Source organism: Gopherus evgoodei, chromosome 8 (assembly GCF_007399415.2).
Source record: "Gopherus evgoodei ecotype Sinaloan lineage chromosome 8, rGopEvg1_v1.p, whole genome shotgun sequence".
Lineage (NCBI taxonomy): Eukaryota > Metazoa > Chordata > Testudines > Testudinidae > Gopherus > Gopherus evgoodei.
In genome coordinates this window covers 67596738-67618668 of record NC_044329.1, presented here as the reverse complement: position 1 = coordinate 67618668, position 21931 = coordinate 67596738, and the positions used below count along the sequence as shown (strand labels likewise).

At 37.1% G+C, this 21931-nt stretch overlaps 1 protein-coding gene across 2 annotated transcripts; it reads left to right on the top strand.

The window, feature by feature from the left end:
* Positions 1–368: 368 nt before the first annotated feature.
* ZBTB41 (zinc finger and BTB domain containing 41) lies at positions 369–20047 on the top strand. 2 transcript variants are annotated; one of them, XR_004001618.1, is made up of 12 exons: positions 369–613; positions 1587–2834; positions 5941–6148; positions 7487–7556; positions 9519–9666; positions 10903–11032; positions 13360–13455; positions 14690–14796; positions 16312–16417; positions 17338–17426; positions 18549–19270; positions 19301–20047. XR_004001618.1 is itself a non-coding variant. In XM_030572777.1 (11 exons), exons 2-11 carry the CDS (start codon positions 1703–1705, stop codon positions 19199–19201), a joined length of 2739 nt encoding a protein of 912 aa, XP_030428637.1. In that variant the 5' UTR covers positions 369–613; positions 1587–1702; the 3' UTR covers positions 19202–20047. The 2 variants fall into 2 exon arrangements, 1 of the variants encoding a protein (XP_030428637.1); XM_030572777.1 differs by having other exon boundaries at positions 18549–20047.
* Positions 20048–21931: the final 1884 nt, after the last annotated feature.

Below are 21931 nucleotides of genomic sequence, written 5' to 3'. Positions count from 1 at the left end.
CGGCTCTGGTGAACAGCCCGCAGGCACCACTGCGGCAGCTCCACCGGAGCCGTGGGACTGGGCGCTGGGTGGCAAAATTGCCGTGCGCCTAGAGCGCTAAAACCCCTAGCGCCGGTCCTGCACGGACACACAGCACGCTACCTGGTGAGGCGGAACCGGGAGAGAACTGCGGCTCCATGCTGCCCTGCCCCGCCCCTGCTCTCCAGCTGTCCCAGGCCACGGCGCAGGGGAGAAAGGTCCTTGCTCCCCTGCCCCGGAGCGTGACAGAGCCCACAGCCTATAGCTGGCTAGGCAGCCTGGCCGCGGCCTAAGATAGGGGAACTTGGCAGGCTGGCTCCGCCCCGCTCCCTGGGCGGGGCTCTCCTCCACAGGGCTGGCTAGGCAGCGCACACGAGACACTACGTCCTCCAGCCACGCAGTGACGTACAAGAGCCGCTCTCGCTACCAGAGCTAGCCCCGTCTCCCGGACGTTGAGGTGTTCGTTCCCAGAGCGAGGCTGCGTCTGACACCGGCGCCGGAACCCGGAAATGGGGGGCGTGGCTCTCTGTGCGAGCGCGGCGGCGGAGGTTAGCGACTGACAGGCAGCGGCGGGGGAGCGCCCGACCCGGGGCAGGTGTGTGCTGCTGCGCCTAGCGGGCAGATCCACTGGGGCGAGGCGAGCGCTTTATGCCCCCCGTGGCTGGAACGTCGCCCGGTGTGGAGGGGCGGGTGAGCCCCACAGCCCGATGGGGCCCGGGACGCGGTTCCGCGGAGTTGGGGACTCTGCTCCTGTTCTGAAGCAGGGGGAATCGGGGACCTTCCGCAGGCCCCGGAGCTGGGGGCAAGGGCGCTCTCGTCCCTCCCCTGTGGCCGAGGGACTGTTCGGCTGCCTGGGGGTGAGGTGGCGGCCCCCTCTCCTCCTCTGCCCTTGGGGACCGTGCGGCAGTGACCCCAGCCTGTCTCTTGTGAGGAGACAAAGGCTCTCAAACGCACGAGGGACGTGCGGAGCTGGGGATTTGACATTTAGAGGCAAAACGACCCGTTACCCGAAATCTCATCGCCAAGCCGCACAGGAAGTGTCACGCTGCTGTTCTGCAGGAGCGCAAAACTCCCCAGTCCGGATGTCAATAGGAAACTGGAGTATTGAGCACAGAATATGTGATTGGTTGGCTCAACGTGAATACACCCGTTTCGAGTTCAGCGAGTGTGTCACCTAGCCAACATCAGTATGAAACGTGCACAGTTAATACGGACAATATTTAATGTTAATGATACTGGGTTTTGGTTTTAGCTTTGTTCTGGCTCTGAAAGGATGCTGCAAAGATCAAAGCAAATCTGTTTAAGAATGATGTCTTGCATCTGTCTTGGATCATTTCACAAACTATAGGAGTGCAGGCTTCAGCTGACTAATAAATAAATATTTCATATGTCAGTGCACAGCAATGTTACATGATAGGCTAGAATGGGAAGAGAACAGGTTTTAATAATTTAGTAAATGCTTAAAGTATGCAAACCCATTAAAAGTAAGTCGAAATTGTATATAGTGTTAGTAAGTGACATGTTGTTGTGTCCCAAGTGTAATTATTATTATTATTATTCTTTTACAGATTATGAAAATATTCTGATCAATGTGTTTAAAAAAAATTCAGAATTGCATTAAGGCTTCACCATAAATCGTTTTGGTTGCTTATGAAGTTTCTGATATTAAAGCTGCACTATTGAAATGAAGAAAAGGAGAAAGTTCCCTGGAAATCTAAATGAGAAGATACATCTTGGACATGAGAAGAATATTTCTGATGGGGTTCTTATAGTAGATTCTGACCAAAAAACTGTCTCCAGATCTGCAGAAGTAGCTACTGCAGACCAACTCGAGTGTTCCCAAGAACTTCCTCCATCACCAGAACAAAGAAAACTCTTAAGTTCACTGCAGTATAACAAAAATCTACTTAAATATTTAAATGATGATAGACAGAAACAACCATCTTTTTGTGACTTACTTATAATAGTAGAAGGAAAAGAATTTAGCGCACACAAAGTTGTTGTAGCTGTTGGCAGTAGTTATTTTCATGCTTGTTTGAGCAAAAACCCAAGCACAGATGTTGTCACACTGGATCATGTAACTCATTCTGTTTTTCAACATTTGCTTGAGTTTTTGTACACATCTGAGTTTTTTGTATATAAAAATGAAATCCCTTTAGTGTTGGAAGCAGCTAAATTTTTAGACATTATAGATGCAGTCAAACTGCTCAATAATGAAAATATTTCCGGCATACAATCTGAAGCGGTAACTGAAAACCCAGTACCAGCTGAAACTCTCAGTGAATTGACTGGTAAACTATCAAATAGTCACCAGTGCACTTTTTGCAGTCGAAACTTCTGTTACAAGAAATCCTTAGAAAACCACTTAGCTAAAGCTCACAGATCCCTTCCACTGGAAAAGAAACATGGTTTAAAAATGGTTGAGAAAGCAGACTTTTCTACCAGAAGATCTACAAGGAACCGTAAATGCCCAGCTAAGTTTGATAACAGTGAAAATGAAAGTAGTGATGTGTCTGATAGCAACTTGGATAAAGTCCATTCTGAGAGAGACATATCAGTTAAAAATGAACGTGAAGATAGTGGAAGTGACCGCAATGCAGATGAAGAGGGTCAGGAAGAAGAAGAAGAAGAAATATCAGATGAAGAGTCTGATGCTGAAGAGCAAAGTAAAAAAGAACATAATGATACTGAAGTGAGTCCTGAGCCGGTTGATTCAGTAGGAAATATTCCTGAAGGTTTAACTCCAATAATCATTCAGAGTAGTAGCAAAAAACTATTGCAGTGTCCCAAGTGTGACAAAACATTTGATCGAACAGGTAAGAGCAATTAAAGTTTTGTCTCCTTCCTCTTTACCACATGGTGCTACTTTCAGGTGGAAAATAAACTGAATTCTTTTTTACTTTAATGTTTATAGAGAATTAGCGTTTGTTTGCTAAAATTTAGTGTGAAGTGTCAGTTCTTATAGATCTTGAAAATCAGAAATTATCATTACTGTAGCACTAAAATTAGGAAGTGAATTAATAAGAGTGCTAATTTTAAAATCCTGCAAATGACAAATCTTTCTCTTCCCCCAGTCATGGTCCCAATTCTTAGTATACAAAAGAGGCTTGAGGATAGAGTGCAGTAACTTATTAGTAGAATGGAGGGTAAATTGTAAGAAATCTGAAACATGGGCTTGACTTTCCACCAAACTGTCCAACTTTAACTTTAAGTAAGGTAGCTGACTTTTCTGTTGGAGCTATAATATGTAAAATGCTATGTAAGCAATTATTTCTTGTGATAGAAACACTGCGTCTCCCCAGCACTGTGACTCGCTGATGATGAAAACACTTGAATGTACAGTTGTAATTCATAAGCAATATAGATGAGATCCGTTTCAAAATGAGCCTGGTGTGCTTGTACAAATATAGTAACTAGTTTTATAAGATGTTTTGACATATCTACACGTCAAATAGAGTAACACTAAACTCACTTCTAGATTTAAACTGGGTCTGATTGCAATATTAAGTGGTCTTGCCATTAGTAAATTTTAAATTTTGTTGAGATCGGAAGGCAGAATTCTTCTTGTGTGGGTCACTAGTAATAGTGGTTACTTAATTGCATTTTTACTTACAAGACGTGATCCATTGAGATATTTTGTCAAATTAAATTTTATACCACTTGTTGAGGGACATGCTGGCTGAAATTTTAGGTGTGGGATAAAATAACCCTGCTTTTACAGAGCCAGGTTACAGTCTTTTAATCACACATTATGTCCTGGTTTAGGTGTGATAAATGTTCCTCCAGCACTTCAGTCTGTACCAGAGCTTCCCCGCTATCTAAAGCATGAGTCGGCAACCATTCAGAAGTGGTTTGCCGAGTCTTCATTTATTCACTCTAATGTAAGGTTTCACATGCCAGTAATACATTTTAACTCTTTTAGAAGGTCTTTTTCTATAAGTCTGTAATATATAACTAAACTATTGTTGTATGTAAAGTAAATAAGGTTTTTAAAATGTTTAAGAAGCTTCATTCAAAATTAAATTAAAATGCAGAGCCCCCCTGGACCAGTGGCCAGGACCCAGGCAGTGCCACTGAAAACCAGCTCATGTGCTGCCTTTGGCACGTGTGCCATAGGTTGTCTACCCCTTTTCTAAACTGAGGGGCAAATCGTGCCTGCCTCATTCACATAGGCAGTCGTGTTGATCTCATGGATTTGGCTCTGAGTTTTTTTCATCTCCCTAGATATTTTTCATTTCAGCTGGGATAGTTAATGTATTTCTAAGCTTTTGATTATGAGATGCTGAGCCGCCTCAGCTGATTGCTGAAGCCATGGGAGTTATGAGAGCAGCATCTCATGAGATCAGGCCCTTTTTAATACCACTATAACACTACCACTGTAAATTTTTATCATCCTGAGATCTGAGTGTTTATAGTCATTATATGGAAAAGAAAAGCTGACTTATGTGTTTAGACATATTATAGTGAAATGAGCAAGCTTGCTCTGATGGTATTTGAATTTAATCATTAAGGCAGGAAACCATTTTGGTTTCAGACCTTTCTTGTAGCAAAACATTATTAGCTAGATACTTGATAGCTTTTATATTGTGCCCTTCATCTTCAAAGCACTTACAAGCATTAACTAGTTGATCCTAACAACAACCTGGTAAGTATTATTATCCACATTTTACAGATGGGGAAACTGAGGCAGAGGTGAAATGAGTTGTCCAAGGTCACAGATTATATAATAATAACTATTCAACATTTTTAAAAAAAGGTGAGATCTCTTTTAACATAAACTTGTGGAAAATTCTCTCAATTTTATAACAGTAGTTGTGGGGTTTTTTGTTTTGGGGGGTGGGGAGGTACTGAAAGTCCAGACTACAGAGCCTAATAGTCTGAAGCTTTAAGGTTGTTGTTTTTTTTTTTTAATGAAGTATTTTGAGTGGTAGCACAAAGTCAATCTCTTTTTTTTTCTCTTTGCACTTTTGTATTGAGCCACAAAACATTTGTGTTTTTAAAAGGGGGCTGGGGGAGTGGAAGGAGGAATAAAAATCTATCTTCCATTGGTCATTTTAATAACCACAATACACTTCTTTCTTTGTTAATAGTGTGTCCAAAAAGTAGTGTGTAGATGTTCTGACAGAGAAATAACCCCCTTCCAGGCTAAGGCCCTGCTGTTGATTCCACAGGTGTGGACCCATATTGCAGGACTGGGGTCCAATTTTAGCCAAGTCATGAATAAGAATGAAAATCAGTGTAGAAGGAATGGAGAGATGATAATTATTTTAGTATTGTTGTAATGCCTTGGGACTCAATCATGGATGAAGCATGGGGGTCTCTATCTTTCTTAGTCTCTGATTATACCAAAATAAATGGCATGAAGCTCTGTTCTTAAGTTTCCAAACTGTTCCGTATTTTGAAAGAGGTACTTTGTGAACTGGGTTATTTAAAAAAAAAAAAAAAAAGCAAAAAAAAAAAAGCAATGCTTCTCTCATTAGTCTAAGATAGAGAGTGCTTTACAGAGATCAGTATATAGGCTAATGTATACAGGATGTGATAACAGCATACGTGGAGTAAATATAAAACACATTTTTAAAACAGTGAAGATTGAAGTATTTTGGGAACCTATAAGCTATCCAGTGAAACTCAATAGAATTGTTTGTATGTATGTGGAATATGCCTAGACCTCCGGAGGGTTGGCTGAAAGCATTTAGTGCATATAATATACAAGGACACCCTGGTCTGTGTGCTGTGAATCAGAATTGTGTAAGGCCCCATATTGTTTTAGGCTTCAAAACACTGAGTGGAGATTCTATCAAAAATAGAAATGTACTGAAGATGATAAAGAATGTAAGTTAGTTTGTTTGCCAGTCAGTATGTGTCTTTAAGCAGACTGTAGCTGATGATTGTTCTATGTTAAACTAAGATTTTATTTTTTAGGGAAGCTCGAGATCCATACCCGTGCGCACACAGGTGAGAAGCCCTTCGAGTGTGATATTTGTCATCAGCGCTATTCCACAAAATCTAATCTGACAGTTCACAGAAAGAAACACAATAATGAAACAGAATTTCATAAGAAGGAGCACAAATGTCCATATTGTAATAAACTGCATGCAAGCAAAAAGACCCTAGCAAAACATGCAAAGAGGTAAGTATGAGCAGGATTGTCATTACACTTCTGCATATTGTATTTTCCAGCCCTAAAGCTATGGTAGATAAAAACAAAAAAATTGGAAAACTATTTGATTTTTGGTTTCTTTCTAGAATTGTTTTTAAAATTGCACCTTTTTTAACAGGACATAAGAATTAACAGTAGTAAGCCACCTTCCATATAAGGTGGTATAAGGATAAATTAGTCAAAGTTTGTATGGCACTTTGAAAATGGAAAAATTATATAACCTGTTAGGCTACTGTGAAAATGATAGTAGAAAGCTACGGTGACACTATAAATTTCAGCTAGCTCAAGAAAGCTACTTATTAAAGTTGATGTGCTCTGTAATTACCTCCCTTCTTTTAGGTAAGATTGTGAGGTGTTTTGTGTTTTTTTTCCCGGCAAGGCAAATCTGATAATATCCAGAATCCTCCTGTTTCCCTGATCCCTTTCAGTGTGTTGTTAAGCTGGGCTTGATGCAGGGACAGCACTGGTTTTGGTGGCAATGATTATATCCTCCTGGTGAATGAAGAAAATCAAATGTCCATGCAGAGTCTTAGATCTATCAGATGCACTTAATTCAGTTAACAGTGAAGTATTTTTGTTTCCCTGTAGATTGTGGCAGAGATGCATTCGTTTAGTGGCTCTGTTCTTTTTAAGAGGATCTCTAGAATGGTGTAATACAAATGATCTGGCCTATAGACTAGCATGAGGTATTGCAAGATTCCTTAGACTATTTTTTTTTCTTTTTTAATATGCTACACTTTAAGCGTCCCAGTGTCATCAGCCTGCTGATGACAACTTTGTCAGTTCATTGGATTGGAATGGTAATGTTTGACTGGCTTTCATGCTTTACAGCCAGATTTGAGGCCTGCATCAGCTTAAGCTGGGTGAACTTCAATTTAGATACTAGTGGTAATGTTCCCTTTAAAATAAATACAGACTGTTAAGAGGGTAGAATGTAAACTGGGTTTAACATGTACATTAGAGCTGTCCAGGGCCATCTATGAAATTATATTTCTGGTCTGGTTTGGGGCAGATATAAATATATTTGGAATTATACCTATATTGACCTGATCTTAACTTATGTGGTTGAATGCTTTTAACTTCAGAATCTGTTGTGTTGAGCAAGAAATATTTCATATACTGCATATTTGAACAAAGGCTATGTTTTTAAAAAAAGGTTTTGTCAGATGTGGAGATAAGTAGACTTGGGAATGACAGGAGAGTTGCATGCTAGTACTGCTTGCTATGCTAACTAGCATGCATTAATAAAAATAGCAGTTAAGAAATTTATAGCTAACCTTACTCATTTTCACTGATCTTTCCTCCTAGGTTTCATCCAGAGAACATACAAGAATTTCTTTCCATTAAAAAGACAAAGAGTGAAGGCTGGAAATGTGATGTAAGCATTAGTTTGATTGTACCAAAAAATCAAACAACTTGAGGGAGTTTTTTCTACTGGGTTTTTTTTTATAATTAGTTTATACAGAAATTGGTTTAATGATTTAATGAGTATTTTATTTTCATTGCATTATTCACCCTCAAATCTCAATAAGCTGTGTAAGCCCTAGGGAAAGTTAATATTTGTGTTGATCAGGTTGATATTATTAAATACTGTGTTGTTAGAGTGTGCATAAGACTCTGTGGCTGTATAGGAAGTACCAGATTTCATTTTCCAAAATATCTGTGGCCATTAAAATTATTAAAGTAGATATGTTTGCATATATTTCACATTAAATAGGAATTGAGTATTATGACTAGCACAAAGACAAAAAATAAAGCCAATACTGAAAAACTAGTGAAATATCTTGAAAAATGGGAACAAAGAGGACACTGGAAAGTTATAGACCAGTCAGCTTAATTTCTATGCCTGGAAAGATCCTGGAACGAATTATTAGCACAGTTTGCAAATACCTAGAGGATAATAGGGTCACAAGGAATAGCCAGCATGGATTTGTCAAGAGCAAATCGTACCAAACGAACCTAATTACCTTCTTTGACATGATTACTGGCCTACTGGATAGGAAGAAAGCTGTAGACATGATGTATCTTGATTTTTAGTAAAGGTTTTGACACTGTTCCAACTGATGTTCTCATACACAAACTAGGGAAATTTGATGTAGTTTAAGTTATTATAAGGTATATACAAAATTGGTTGAAAGACTTTACTTGGAATAGTTACCAGTGGTTGTCTGCCAAACTGGGAGAATGTATATCTAGTCGGGTCCCGCATGGATGAGTCTTGGGTCTGGTATTATTCAATATTTTCATTAATTACTTGGGCAATGGAGTGGAGAGTGTGCTTATAAGATTTGCACATGACACCAGGCTGGGAGGAGTTGGAAGAATTAAAATTCAAAATGAACTTGAGAAATTGGAGCATTGATCTACAAGATGCAGTTCAGTAAAGACAAGTGCAAAGTACTGTGTAATAGGAAGGAAAAATCAAGTACACAACTGCAAAATGGGGAATAATTGGATAGGTAGTAGTACTGCTGAAAAGGCCCTAGAGTTTAGAGTAGATCACAAGTTTAATGAGAGTCAAGAATGTGATGCAGTTTCTAAAAAGGCTACTGTCTTTCTGGAGAGTCTTAACAGGAGCGTCACATGTAAGACATGGGAGGACATTGTCCTGCTGTATTTGGGATTGGTGAGGCCTCAGCTGGAATGCTGTGTCCAATTCTGGGCACCATAATTAAAGAAAGATGTAGACAAATTGGAGTGAGTCCGGTGAGAGCAACAAGATTTAGAAAGCCGGATCTATGAAGAAAGATTTTTTTAAAAATAGACACATTAAGTTTTGAGAAAAGAAGACTGAGGGGGACCAGATACATATTCAGATATGTTAAAGACTGTTATAAAGAGGACGGTGACGAAAATTTCTCCATGTCCATTGAAGGCAGGACAAGTAGCAATGGTAGTATACTTGTGATTTCTTTTATCGTAATCGTACACTCCATACGCTAAGGTATAATCTTTGAGGTGTTCCGGCAGGGGAAGACAAAAAAAAGTAATGTAATATGGGCAAAACTCTCTTTCCCCCCGCATACTTTCTCATTTAGCTGTATGCTGATACCAACTGAACAATAATCAGATACCAATATAGGCTTTAAGTGCTCTAAAAGTATTGTGCAGACCTCCCAAATCTAGTTTTAGATATAAAGCCATAGATACCTTTTCTGGGTTTCCCCAAGAAATTGGGTATCAATAAAGTAACAATTTAGTATGAAAGTTTTGGCTGTGTGATTTCTCTCCCCTTACCCCCTACACTTTTTTTTTTTTTAAAGAGACTATAGAAACATTTAAAAAAAAATACCTGAGTTTATCTCTAGCTGATGTTTGACCAAGTGTTTTGTCATTTTAGATTTGTAAGAAATCTTTTGCTCGAAGACCCCATTTGGAAGAACACATGATTCTTCACACTCAGGATAAACCTTTCAAGTGTACCTATTGTGAAGAGCACTTTAAATCCCGGTTTGCAAGATTGAAGCATCAAGAAAAATTCCATCTTGGTATAAAAACCTCCTTCTGACATGCAAACAGTAGATTTGAAGTAAAATGGTCTTCCTCCAATGGGTGCAGAGTTTGATTTTTTTTTTCCTCCTTTGCTCCTGTTAAATATTTTATTTTATTAGATGTCTTAAGTTTTGAAGAAAAAGTTTTTAAAAAAATAGCTTGATACTAATTTTTGATTTTTTTTCATTAAACTGCAATGATATTTTTAAAAATATGCATCCAAATAACTGTACCATGTACCAAATCCAGTGTTGGACTAGCTGACTGGGAAATTCTGGTTATTATTAAAGGTGTAGGTATGTTAATCACCTACAAAGTACATGTGTTGCCAGTTCACTTTATGATAGGCAACACTGTTACACAAATAATAGATCATTCTAGGAGTGAGAAATATCCCATGAGTCTAGAAACTTTAATAAAACAAAATCCAAAAATATAAGATTAATATAAACTTCTAAAGATACTCAAATTATTATGAACTGTTCAGTCTCTTGTACACATTTTCTGATACCATAGCAACTGAGATATGAGATCTTAGAGTGATAGCTATCTTAAGTCTGTATCAGTAAAAACGAGTCCTTGTGGAACCTTGGAGACTAACATATTTATTTGTGCATAAGCTTTTGTGGGATATAACCCACATCATCAGATGCATGGTGTGGAATATACAGTAAGCAGGTATAAATATACAGTACATGAAAATATGGCAGTTGTCCTACCAAGTTGTGGGGCGGAGGGAGGTTCAGTGCTAATGAGGCCAAATCAGTTAGGGTGGATGTGGCCCATTCCCAAGAGTTTACAAGAAGGGGTGAATATCAATATCCACTTTGATTGAATTGGCCTCATTAGCACTACAAAAAGTAACTTTCCCTTTGTTAATATTCACCCCTTCTTGTCAACTAGAATAGTTTTAGAAGAATCCAGGCGGATTCACATCCTGGTTGTATATTATTAGTACTGAATTGTTATGTTTTTATGGTAGTTGTACATGAGTTCAGAGCATTAGATTATCAAACTTAAATTTAATTGTTGACCCACAAATTGTAAAAAATACTCAAATACTTAAATTTTACATACTGAAAAAATTTGAGGCATGTTATAATAATTCATTAAACTAGCCTTGTTGTCTTGTAGCTTAATTAAGGCATGCATCAGTGACCGAAAATATATATCTGTTTGTGACTTAATGTAATTACTTACAACTAATAGCAGTTCTGGTTATTTTCTTTCAGGCCCTTTCCCATGTGATATTTGTGGTCGTCAGTTCAATGACACTAGAAACTTAAAACGCCATATAGAATGTACTCATGGGGGGAAGAGAAAATGGGTGTGTTTCATATGTGGAAAATCAGTCAGAGAAAGGTAAGAAGGAATATCTCAATCAAGGCTTGGCATAACATGAGGTTTTAATATAGAAGGTAACTAGCTTCAAGAGTATACAATCAGTTAATTTCAGAGGGTTAATAAGCCAATGTATCAAAGAAGCAGTATCTCTGCCACAAACAACATATGCATTTATGGTATTATTTTTAAATATGAGAGTGGAGACCAGAGGTGATTGACTGCAAAACACCAAATATAGAAGACCTATTGAGGAAGTCTGTTGGCTGTATTGGAATTTGCTGCATTGTAAAAGAACATCTTTCATTGGCTACATAGCTGAAGAGGGATTGAGATTTTTCTGTGATCGGTACATTGCTGAGAGTGATAATGAAAAACAGGAAAAAGAGAAACAATTTCTAGGAGTGGCTGGGGGAAACTTTAAGAAATTCTGAACTTCCATTCCTGCCCCCCTTCAAAATAAAAAAAATATAATGAAAGATTTTAGAAAATTGATTGATTGGAAAAACTCATCTTTTTTCTGCTTCATTTCCTAAATGGAGCAAAACTTACTGATTTCTAGCCGTGTGCAATTTGAATATGGGTAGTAGCTTCTGCCATTTCAGGAACTATATGCATGGTAAAGATATATATAACCATAAAAGTTAAGCATCTGGCATTACTTGTTATTGCAGAATACAAGCATTTTAATGTAGCTGGGTCAGTGGATGGCTCCTATAAATCTGTACAAAAGTAGGATTCTTGTTCTTCAGGGATTAAATGCTTAACTGATTGTATGAGGAAACTGGTGTGAGTGGTTTTTTGTTTTGTTTAAAATGAAACAGCCTTTTCACATAGCTGTGCAAAGCATCTGCGCTAAACCAGGCTTTTTTTTTTTTTTAAACTGGTTGAAACAGCTTACATTAAACCTGATATTAGTTTACCTTTTTACGTGAGATTCAAATGTATACTTTTTTCCCTTTTTGGAGAAGGTAATTTTTATTACTTTCTTGGTTTGACATGAATAATCTCTGCTTTTAGTCATTGGGGCTGAGATGTTCCACACATCTTAAGAGATCATACATTTAGAATTTCTGAGCTTATGTATGTTCCCGATGGACTCGTTTCAAATAGCTGACTGCTCCAACAGAGTACTGTTGGAAGAGGATTTGGTCCCAAGTGGGACTAGGTTTGTTAGTTTTTTTTTTTTGTTTTGTTTTTTTTAAGTAGATAAAGCAGTCAAGCAGAACACAAAGTGAAACATCAGTGCTTCTTAAAATTTATAGAACTGAGGGGCATGTACACATTTAAATAAAACATATACAAATATAACAACATGCCAGAACATAAGGCACAAAAGCCCAGCATTTTTTTCAGTTCCCTGTAACTCATTTTTACCTTCTAACACAAGCAGTTGGTTTAAAAAAAACAACAACCTACTTTGCATTAACATAGGTTTATAGATTTTAGTGTAGTTGTATATGTGCACAGAAGTAAATAAATTTGTAGTTACTGGTTTCAATAGCAAACTTAAAAAATCACAGTACTTCTAACTGAAAATATTTTACCTATTACTGGTAACATCTAGAATTATTAATTAAAAGAAACTAGAGAATTTTTTTTCTTTGATAGCTTATATATTTGACAGCACTCTGTGGGTAGTCAGTTTCACTATTTCAGTTGTATAGTCAATCATTTCCCTCTGTTGCCTGAGTGCATCACAAAGTCACAGGAGAAGAATTGGTAAAAGAAAAGAGTAAACTGATGGGGCTGCATACCTTCACATTAGTGCGTATGTGAATTAGGCTTGCAGTGAGGACTATAATTTTGATTTTTCTCTTTTTGACTTTAAACTACAGATTTGCAGTAACTTTTTTGCATTGAATTTTCTTGTCCTCATATAAGAAGCAAAGAGAGGTTCCAGTGATATACACACACAAATCCAGAACTTTTTTGAGTGCATGCAGTGAACCAATATCTTAGGATCAGACTGAAAAAGAAGTTGTGCTGGGGAGGGATAAGACATCATTAAGACAAATTGTCAATAACTGTGGGGACAATATAGAAAATATTAGCAAAAACCACTTTTTGTATAAAAATGCATTCCTTACGTGCTTTGATATAATGTGTCCCTTGAAGAGTGTCTTGTTTCCAGAACAAGCCTGTAGAGAGAAGATTAGACATGATGAATGAAATTCAGGAACTTTATTTGTTCATATTCTACATAGTTAGTTTGTTTAATCTTCTCTTTACCTAAAGTGATGCATCAGGATTAGAGAAGACAATTCCGTCTACACTTTAAAGTAATAGTAACACTGAGTTTCTAAAATATTGCTTGCTTTGTTTGTTTGTTTTTTGTTTTAACCCAGAACAACTTTGAAAGAACATTTGAGAATTCATAGTGGGGAGAAACCTCATCTTTGTAGCATTTGTGGGCAGAGTTTTCGTCATGGAAGTTCCTACAGGTAACGAAGCAGATTCTAATTCTGTTTAAAGAGATTAAGCTACCACTTTTTAGATGGTGATAAATTTAGAGAGATCTCTCTCTTCCCCTTTTTGCCCCACACACCTTGCTGAATTATGTTGAGAATGTTTGATTTGGGTTTCCAATACGAGTAAACAACATTTTAAAAAATTATTTTTTAACTTAGGCCAGCTCCACACTACAGCATTAAATCGATTTAAACAGCGTTAAATCGATTTAACGCTGTAACCGTCCACACTACAAGGCACTTAAAATCTATTTTAAGGGGTCTTAAAATCGATTTCTGTACTCCAGCTGAACGAAAGGAGTAACCCTAAAATCGATATTACTATATCGATTTAGGGTTAGTGTGGACGGAAATCAAAGTTATTGGTCCCTTTCTTTTACTGAGCTACCCAGAGTGCACCGCTGCGGAAATCGATGGTAGCTTGGGACCATGGACGCACACCACCGAAGTAATGTGCCCTAGTGTGGACGCATAAAATCGATTTTATAAACCCTGTTTTATAAAATCGATTTTACTAATATCGATTTTAAGCTGTAGTGTGGACGTACCCTTAAAGAAATATGGGGAATTTAGATTTATATTGGTGTGTAAAATCCTTTTTATTTTTAATTATCTAAATTTGGATCTTAAATTACATGACAGAATCCCTTTCACATACTAAACATATCACAGTTTCAATGACAAACTTCAGGAAACAAAATGTTTGCATCGTTCTTTTCCTCAACTTCAATAGAAATTTGTATTGTAGTTGGCTTCTTCCAGACCTTATTCAGAGTTTGAATAAGTGCTGTTTGGGGGGGCGGAAAACCATGACAAGCAATGTACTTCAGTTTCCATGTTCACATTCGTTAAGGTGAAGCTATAATCTAAAAAGTTATTAAAAAGACATCCTGAGTTCTCGGTGACTTCCATATCAAGTTTGCCAAGCTTTACAAGTAAACAAGAAAAATATTACAAGTACTGCAAATTTAATTTGGGATTTGAAAGTAGAGCTGTCGTCTTTCTGGCTCATTTAAGAACAGTAGATGATTCTGCAACTGGAGGTTATTTAGTTGTGTGAGCCAGAATGGAATCCAGCTTCATATCCTACAGCTGTACTAGTTCTGCATGCAGATCTGTTGAGGAAGATGCTATTTTTGTAATCGCATTTATAATCATAAACATGTTAAGCTTGAACAGTGACAAATTTCTCTACGTATTAATATAGACTTCATCTACGAGTTCACCATAATGACAAAAGATATGAATGTGAAGAATGTGGGAAAACGTTTATTCGGCATGACCATCTAACAAAACACAAAAAAATACACTCAGGTAGGCTATATCTTTGGAAGCTTGATCAAAGTAAGTAAGAGTGAGCAGAAAATTAATTTGGGATGCTTATACTTTCTTTAAAGTTTTAATAAGAGTGGTATTTAAGCCTATTACAGATGTTACTTATATCACTTTCAATGTCCTATGGTAGGATTTATTTATCTCTTCAAACACTTGCGAAGTTTAAGAGTAGAATGTTTCCTCTGTTAATAGAGAGAGCTGAGGGACAGTCAAAAGATGTAACATTTATTTATTTGTTTAAAAAAGCAAATGTGATAAAAGAGGATTTTTTTGAGTTAAGATTTCTTTTGTATTAGCAGCTGTTTGAAACATTAACACTGTAACACAAACGAAGCTCATTCACACAATCTCTGAAGTTTTCATCCTGATCACTTCAATATAGAGTTCAAATATGGGAAAATGACACTTGAACTGTCTGGGTTTCTAAAGTTCCCCATTGTGGATTGGTAATTAGGAAATCCTACATATGAGGAAAATCAACTCTGAGCACAGTAAAGCAGGAGGAAGAATAGAAGAGAGGGTTTTTAACCACTCCCTTCCCCCTCAGCTATTTTGCATCTTGAGGCAGATGGAAAGAAGAGGATCAGATCTCTAGAGAAAAAGAGAGATTGGAACCATTGGGGATTTCTTTCTTCCTCCAGAACAGGCTCCTAAGGGAATATAAGATTCCCCAGAGGGTGGAAATTACTTTCCAAAACAGTGTGAAGATCTTAAAGTGATCAGGGACTAAACTCTTTGAGCCCTTGTTTGAATAAAACAGCTTATTTAGTGTTTGAAACCCCAACACCCACTATAAAACAAAGAAATCTTTGAAAACTCAGATAGCAAAAAAAAAATCCCCTTTTCTACTCTATTTGCCTTTTTTCCTCTAGAAAGTTACTTACTTTGACTGTCCAAACTCCCTCTGATTACATGAGAAGAAATATTCTGCCACTTTGTGAAAGATCTCAAGATGACTCAAAAGAAACATCAAGACTTTTAAACAACATAAAAGGTAACTATTGAAAATCAGAAAAAGGATTAACATTTGTATATAGCACTAAGTTCTTAAAACTGATTGTTGAATTGGCAGTGCAAGAGACAGAAGTCCTACATTTACTCCAAAATTTAGGCTTTTTCAAGGCTCTTGGAGCTTGGATTGTAAAAGGTGGAAATTTCAAGTCTCGTGAAAGAGGGTGAACTTTTAGTCCATTCTTTTGCCTCTCCCTCCTCTTCTCTCTGTGGCAGTACGGGGTAATCTCCCCCAGCCGTGTAGGAGGAAGAAGAGATTAGGGAATGAGGAACCAAAAATGAAGAGATGAGTAAAAACTACATGTCTTTTCTGGATCAACCCAAGGTCATGAAGTCATTACTTTGGGTAGTAGAAAATCCTTTTGAGATACGGAAGAGCTTTGGTTGTCTGGAGCCTTTGTTCTAAACATGGTTCTACTTTTTCTGAAAATTGAATTCTTGTTACAACTTAATTTATATTTGTTATTGGTGTCCTTTTTAAAGGTGAAAAAGCACATCAGTGTGAGGAGTGTGGAAAGTGTTTTGGCCGTAGAGACCACTTAACTGTCCATTACAAAAGTGTTCATCTAGGAGAGAAAGTGTGGCAAAAGTAGGTATTAAAGTTTTAAAAATTTAAACATTTCCATATTGTAAATGAAATTGGACAAATTTTCATAAATTCTGATATGTGAAATATTAGTTTTGCCTTTCTCTGTAATTCCATTATGCCAAGGTTCTTAAGTGACCCTAAAGCCAGTGCCAAGATCTGTGTTTTGAAATGGCCATGTAGAAATCATAGCCATCTTGGCAATCTAAACAAGACCTTTTTCATACCATAGTTAGGCTGAATAACCTTAAGATTTAAAAGGGATCAAATTTAGTTCTTCTGTCAATCTAGTTCAGGAGTCTGTGAGCTCTCTCAAAGTGTTTATACTTTAAGATGGAAAATCAGAACTAGCTTTCAGGACAAACGCATTGCTTTCAGTATTCATATTTTGAATAATTTACTGTAAATATTAGCTAACAGAAGTGCATAAAATCAATTACAGGGTTGTTTAGCTTTCATTTTGTCAGTACTTAAATTCACTGCCTCAGTCAACTTGTTTCATGGTCACTTTTTTCTGCTTGGGAGGAAAGGAACATAAGCCAATCTTAAGGCTTGTTTTGTAGCACAAGTTGCTGCCAAACTGAAGACCAAGTTTGAATCCTGACTTGAAGAATCCCCATCTGAAACCCAAATGTGCCCTGGAGAGAGGTTTTTTAAATAGATTTTCTGTCTGAACACAAAGTACTAGACTACTCTTTGCAGAGTAGTCTAGAAAAAAATCTAGATGGCCCTCTGACAAGTGGATACCTAAAGGAATTGCCTGTCCTCTCCAGATATGTTTTATATTGTAATATAAATGTAGAGGGAGAAATACAGAAATATGTAATTCTTATGCAGTTTGTGGAATCTTTAAAGGCTATGTATCTATTTGAGACATTGGAAAAACCTGATCTTCTAATGTAAACATGTTTTCTTCTTTGCAGATATAAAGCAACATTTCATCAGTGTGAAGTCTGCAAGAAAGTTTTTAAAGGGAAATCAAGTTTGGAAATGCATTTTAGGACACATTCAGGTAAAACTTCTTTATCTATCATTCTGTGTAACTGCCAACTTGGAGTGACTGGAGATGATGATAAATTATCACAGGACTGACAGAATTCTTCTAACTCTTCAGGCTTTATGACCCTTTAGGGCAGCAGTAGCATGAACTGAGCTCCCTACTGCTTATTGTATGCCATCCCTTGCTGAGTGTGAATGCTTTCCTCTGAATGTAGTAGTCAGATCTATTTAGACTTCCCTAGGCAAAGGTGCTTCTGGTTTTGTATATGTTCTACTGATGCTTATTGTATATTCTTACCAAATTTAGTCATACCTTCTACTCAGTCTGGAGATCATGGGAATACTTGATTTAGGTTACAAACTGAAATTAGGATTTGGAACCCAACTAACAGGGAAAGGTTAGTGTCTTAATACACTCAGCTCTGCATCCTCTGCTTCCTCTGTAAGAAAGTAATTGTTACTAGAAAGACCTACAGAAAACGCAAAATAGAGGTTCTTTAGCAATATACAATAACGTGAATGTTATTTCTCTTTGTTAGATTTATTGACTGGTCCCCATCATGTGCACTTGGCAGAAATCTGAACTAGTTGGATATGACGAGAATGCTATACGGATATCACTTCAAAATAACTTTTCTGTTTTTACTTAGTGAATTGTATTCTCAGATTCCAAACATTTTTTTCCCAGTACAGCTATTTGAGAACCATGTTTATTATGTAGTATAGCCCAGGGGTAGGCAACCTATGGCATGCATGCTGAAGGTGGCATGTGAGCTGATTTTCAGTGGCATTCACACTGCCCAGGTCCTGGCCACCAGTCCGGGGGGGGGGGGGGGGCTGCATTTTAATGTAATTTTAAATGAAGCTTCTTAAACATTTTTAATCTTATTTACTCTATATACAACAATAGTTTAATTATATATTATAGACTTATAGAAAGAGACTTTCTAAAAACATAAAATGTATTACCGGCATGCAAAATCTTAAATAAGAGTGAATAAATGAAGACTCAGCACGCCACTTCTGAAAGGTTGCCCACCCCTGGTATAGCCCCTCATCCCCAACATATGATTTCTACATAGTGATACTTGTCTTCACATTTTATCTATTAATACTGACTCATTTTCTTCTACAGGTGAGAAACCATACAAATGTCAAATTTGTAGCCAGTCTTTTAGAATTAAGAAGACCTTAACAAAACACATGGTTATTCATTCAGATGCTCGACCTTTTAACTGCCAACATTGCAATGCAACATTTAAACGAAAAGACAAGTTGAAATACCATATTGACCATGTACATGGAACAAAGGCTTCAGAAGAAACAGTAACCACTTCTGAAGAAAAAGTAATTTCCTTGCCAGTACAGTACACCCCTGATGACAAAGTTTTCCAGATTGAGTCTAAACCATACATGGATCAGCCCGAAGTTTACGAAACAGAAGTCAAACCTATGCTACAGAATGTACCAGCAGAAGTATGTGTGCCAGTAACACTGGTACCAGTTCAGATGCGGGAACCTCAAGCTGATCTAGTACAACATACCACTACACTCTCACCCCAGTCTCATGGCATTCTTCCCCCACAGGCACAGCAGCCAGATTATCAACGAACAACGGATTTGGCATTTCTGGAAAAATATACTCTCACTCCCCAGCCTACAAATATAGTTCATCCCGTCAGACCTGAGCAATTGTTGGATTCTAGAGACCAATCTTACCTTGGAACTTTACTGGGGCTTGATACAGCTCCAGCTGTACAGAATATGTCAAACAATGAACATTCATGATTGGACCCATAACATTCCACCAAACTTACTAAGCCATTAGCCACCAGAAGACTGATATGGCTACTAAGTGGTTTGGTTTTTTTGTTTTTTTTTTTTTGGTAGTTTATTTGGACTTCTAGTATTCTGAACAGTTTTGTTGAGTGCAAGGAAAAAATAGATTTGTTTGCATATATGAACATTAAGACACATTTTGATGTATATTTATAGTTTCTTGTCGTTTTAAAGGCTTTTAAAAATCTTATAGGTCTTTTGAAAACAGGTTCTCATGTCTTTTAAGGATACTAGCTGCAGCAAACTTTAATCGCATACCTGGCCATTAATAAAAATAATTGTTCACCTGTCTGCATCTCACTTTCCAAATAAACCTTTCTGTGGATAATGGAAAATATACTAGAAGGGTTATGGCCAATTCATTAGGGTCATGATTGAAAAAGAACATGAAACTAAACCTCTCAATGATCCCTCACCTTAAACTAAAATTTAACTTTATCCCAGACAAACCTGGTTACATTTTTTTTACTGTAATTCATATCTGAATAGTGGAATTATGAATTTGAGACTATAAACAATACTTGTGCTCTCTTAACTTTGGTTCAATCTTCTAGAATGTTTCCAACATTTGGGCCTTGAAAGGTTTAGAGATGTGGTGGTAATACACTGAAACCCTCGGGCAGTAATAAAAGATTGGAATAGTTCATCCTTGTTCATGAGCACAGAATCAAACCAAGCTGAAGCCCTCACTGGTGTGGCCATTTCTACTTTACTGCTGTGTAAAGTAATTTGTAAAGGAATTTGCTTAAGTTTATTAAAAGATTAATGAAATCAGCAATTATAAATCTTCGGTTGGCTTCTGGAAAAGAGAGTGAAAGGAAGTCCATTTGTTTTTTCACCTTATGTGATATACGTCGTATATGGGTGACATAAATTAGGAAGAGGAAGGAATATTAAAACATGTAAGGGCTTTAACTATTCTTTTATTGTTCTCTTACTGTTTTTTTCTAGTGTAGAACGATATCAAATCCACTATCTAGAACAATTTAAATGTTTAAATCCCTGAAATTCTCTTCTGAGTGGAGCACTGCAAATCCATGGATATCTGCAGATCATTTTTGTGGATTGTGGGTCAGATGCACATACAAACTTTGTATCCGCATACAAACTGTGCAGGGCTCCACTTCTAACCTCATTACTGAAATAATAGCTTCCTTGTTTTAGACTCAGTCAATCTTGTGCCAAAGGAAATGCATCGAATCATACTCGTCTCTCAATTATGTCTCATTAGAGATTACATTTTAGACTAAACTTTCTCTGCTTCCCATAAAAATCTGGTTTTCTCACTTTTATTATTGTAAATTATTTATATCCAATTTCCAAATTATGAAACTGGAAGTTCATTTGCCATGGTGAGTTATTGTTAAACTTCTGCATTTGGTAGGAGTATAAATAGTTTCTGAAAAAATGTCAGTATCCTACTTCTACAAACTCTTAATGGCCCTATCTTGTAAAATGCTAATCACTTTCTGTGAGGTGTTTGAGTGCTTTTCAGGATTGGGGCCAGAGATGGGTGTTTGGTCATGTGTAGAGGCTTTTCAACCTCACTGATTCTCATGTAAGTGCACCAAAGATTTCTATTAGCAGTTGAATAGTACTAGCATGCATAGAATTTAAATGTATCATTATTTAAATTAATGACTTGTCCAAAGAAGCACAATAGAAGTCCTAGATTTGCAGATCTTTAAAATTCAGTTCCTATAATAGGACTTAGTGTATGTTTAACTGTTTTGTGTTTATATGTACAAAGCAAGATGAGATAAATACTCTGGGAACATTCATACTGAGATGCTGTATATATGTCAGGTAAAAAGATGAGTGCTAATTAGCATAAAACAAGATTCAGCCCACTGAATGCCATCCTCTAAAAGGACGCTGTCAAGTACTGTGATTCCTGCTTGTTCTCTGCCCCCCAAAAAAGACCCACCATGCTTGCATTCCAATGCACAAAAATACTATTTAGTGTGTACCTTTCAAGTTGACAAGCACGGGAGTTTTTACCCCTCTGTATGCCCATACTGTTTGTGAAACACAGACCAATGTGATTTCCAAAGGTTATGCTCATACCATCAAAGATAAACTGACAACAATGCTGTCAGCACAGTTCTGAGACTGACATTCTAACTTTGCATTCTTTACTGACTTTCTTCCTCTGAAATGAGTGTGGAGAGATTACAATTAAACAGTGGCATAAAAATATTGGTAAGGTTCTTTTTGTTTTGTTTTTAAATCCAATCAGTCTGGAATACACTTCGCATTATTTAAATGTTGAAATTGAATTTTGTGCATATATTAATGTTCTGTTTAGGTCTTTCATGATTGTGCCTATTTATCCATTGACTGGTCACTGTAGTTGATTGATTATTAAAGCCACTATTTGCAAAAGTGCCTAGTGACTTTGGATGCTCAACTGGAGACACTTTAAAGGTGTTTACGTTGGGTACCCCAAATCACTGTGCTTTCTTAAAAATGTTGGCCTGATAGTTAGTCAGTGCAGCTTTACAGTTAACCAACCTGCTGGTCAGGCTCAATCGTTGCTTGAAGGGAAAAAATAGTTCATGTAGGAAAATTTACACAAGTGCTAAATTATTAAATAGTTTTTTTTTCATGTGCTGGGTTTTGATTCTCATGGCCTTATGGGAATAGTGAATTTGCAAGTGAGTCAAGTAAATCACAATG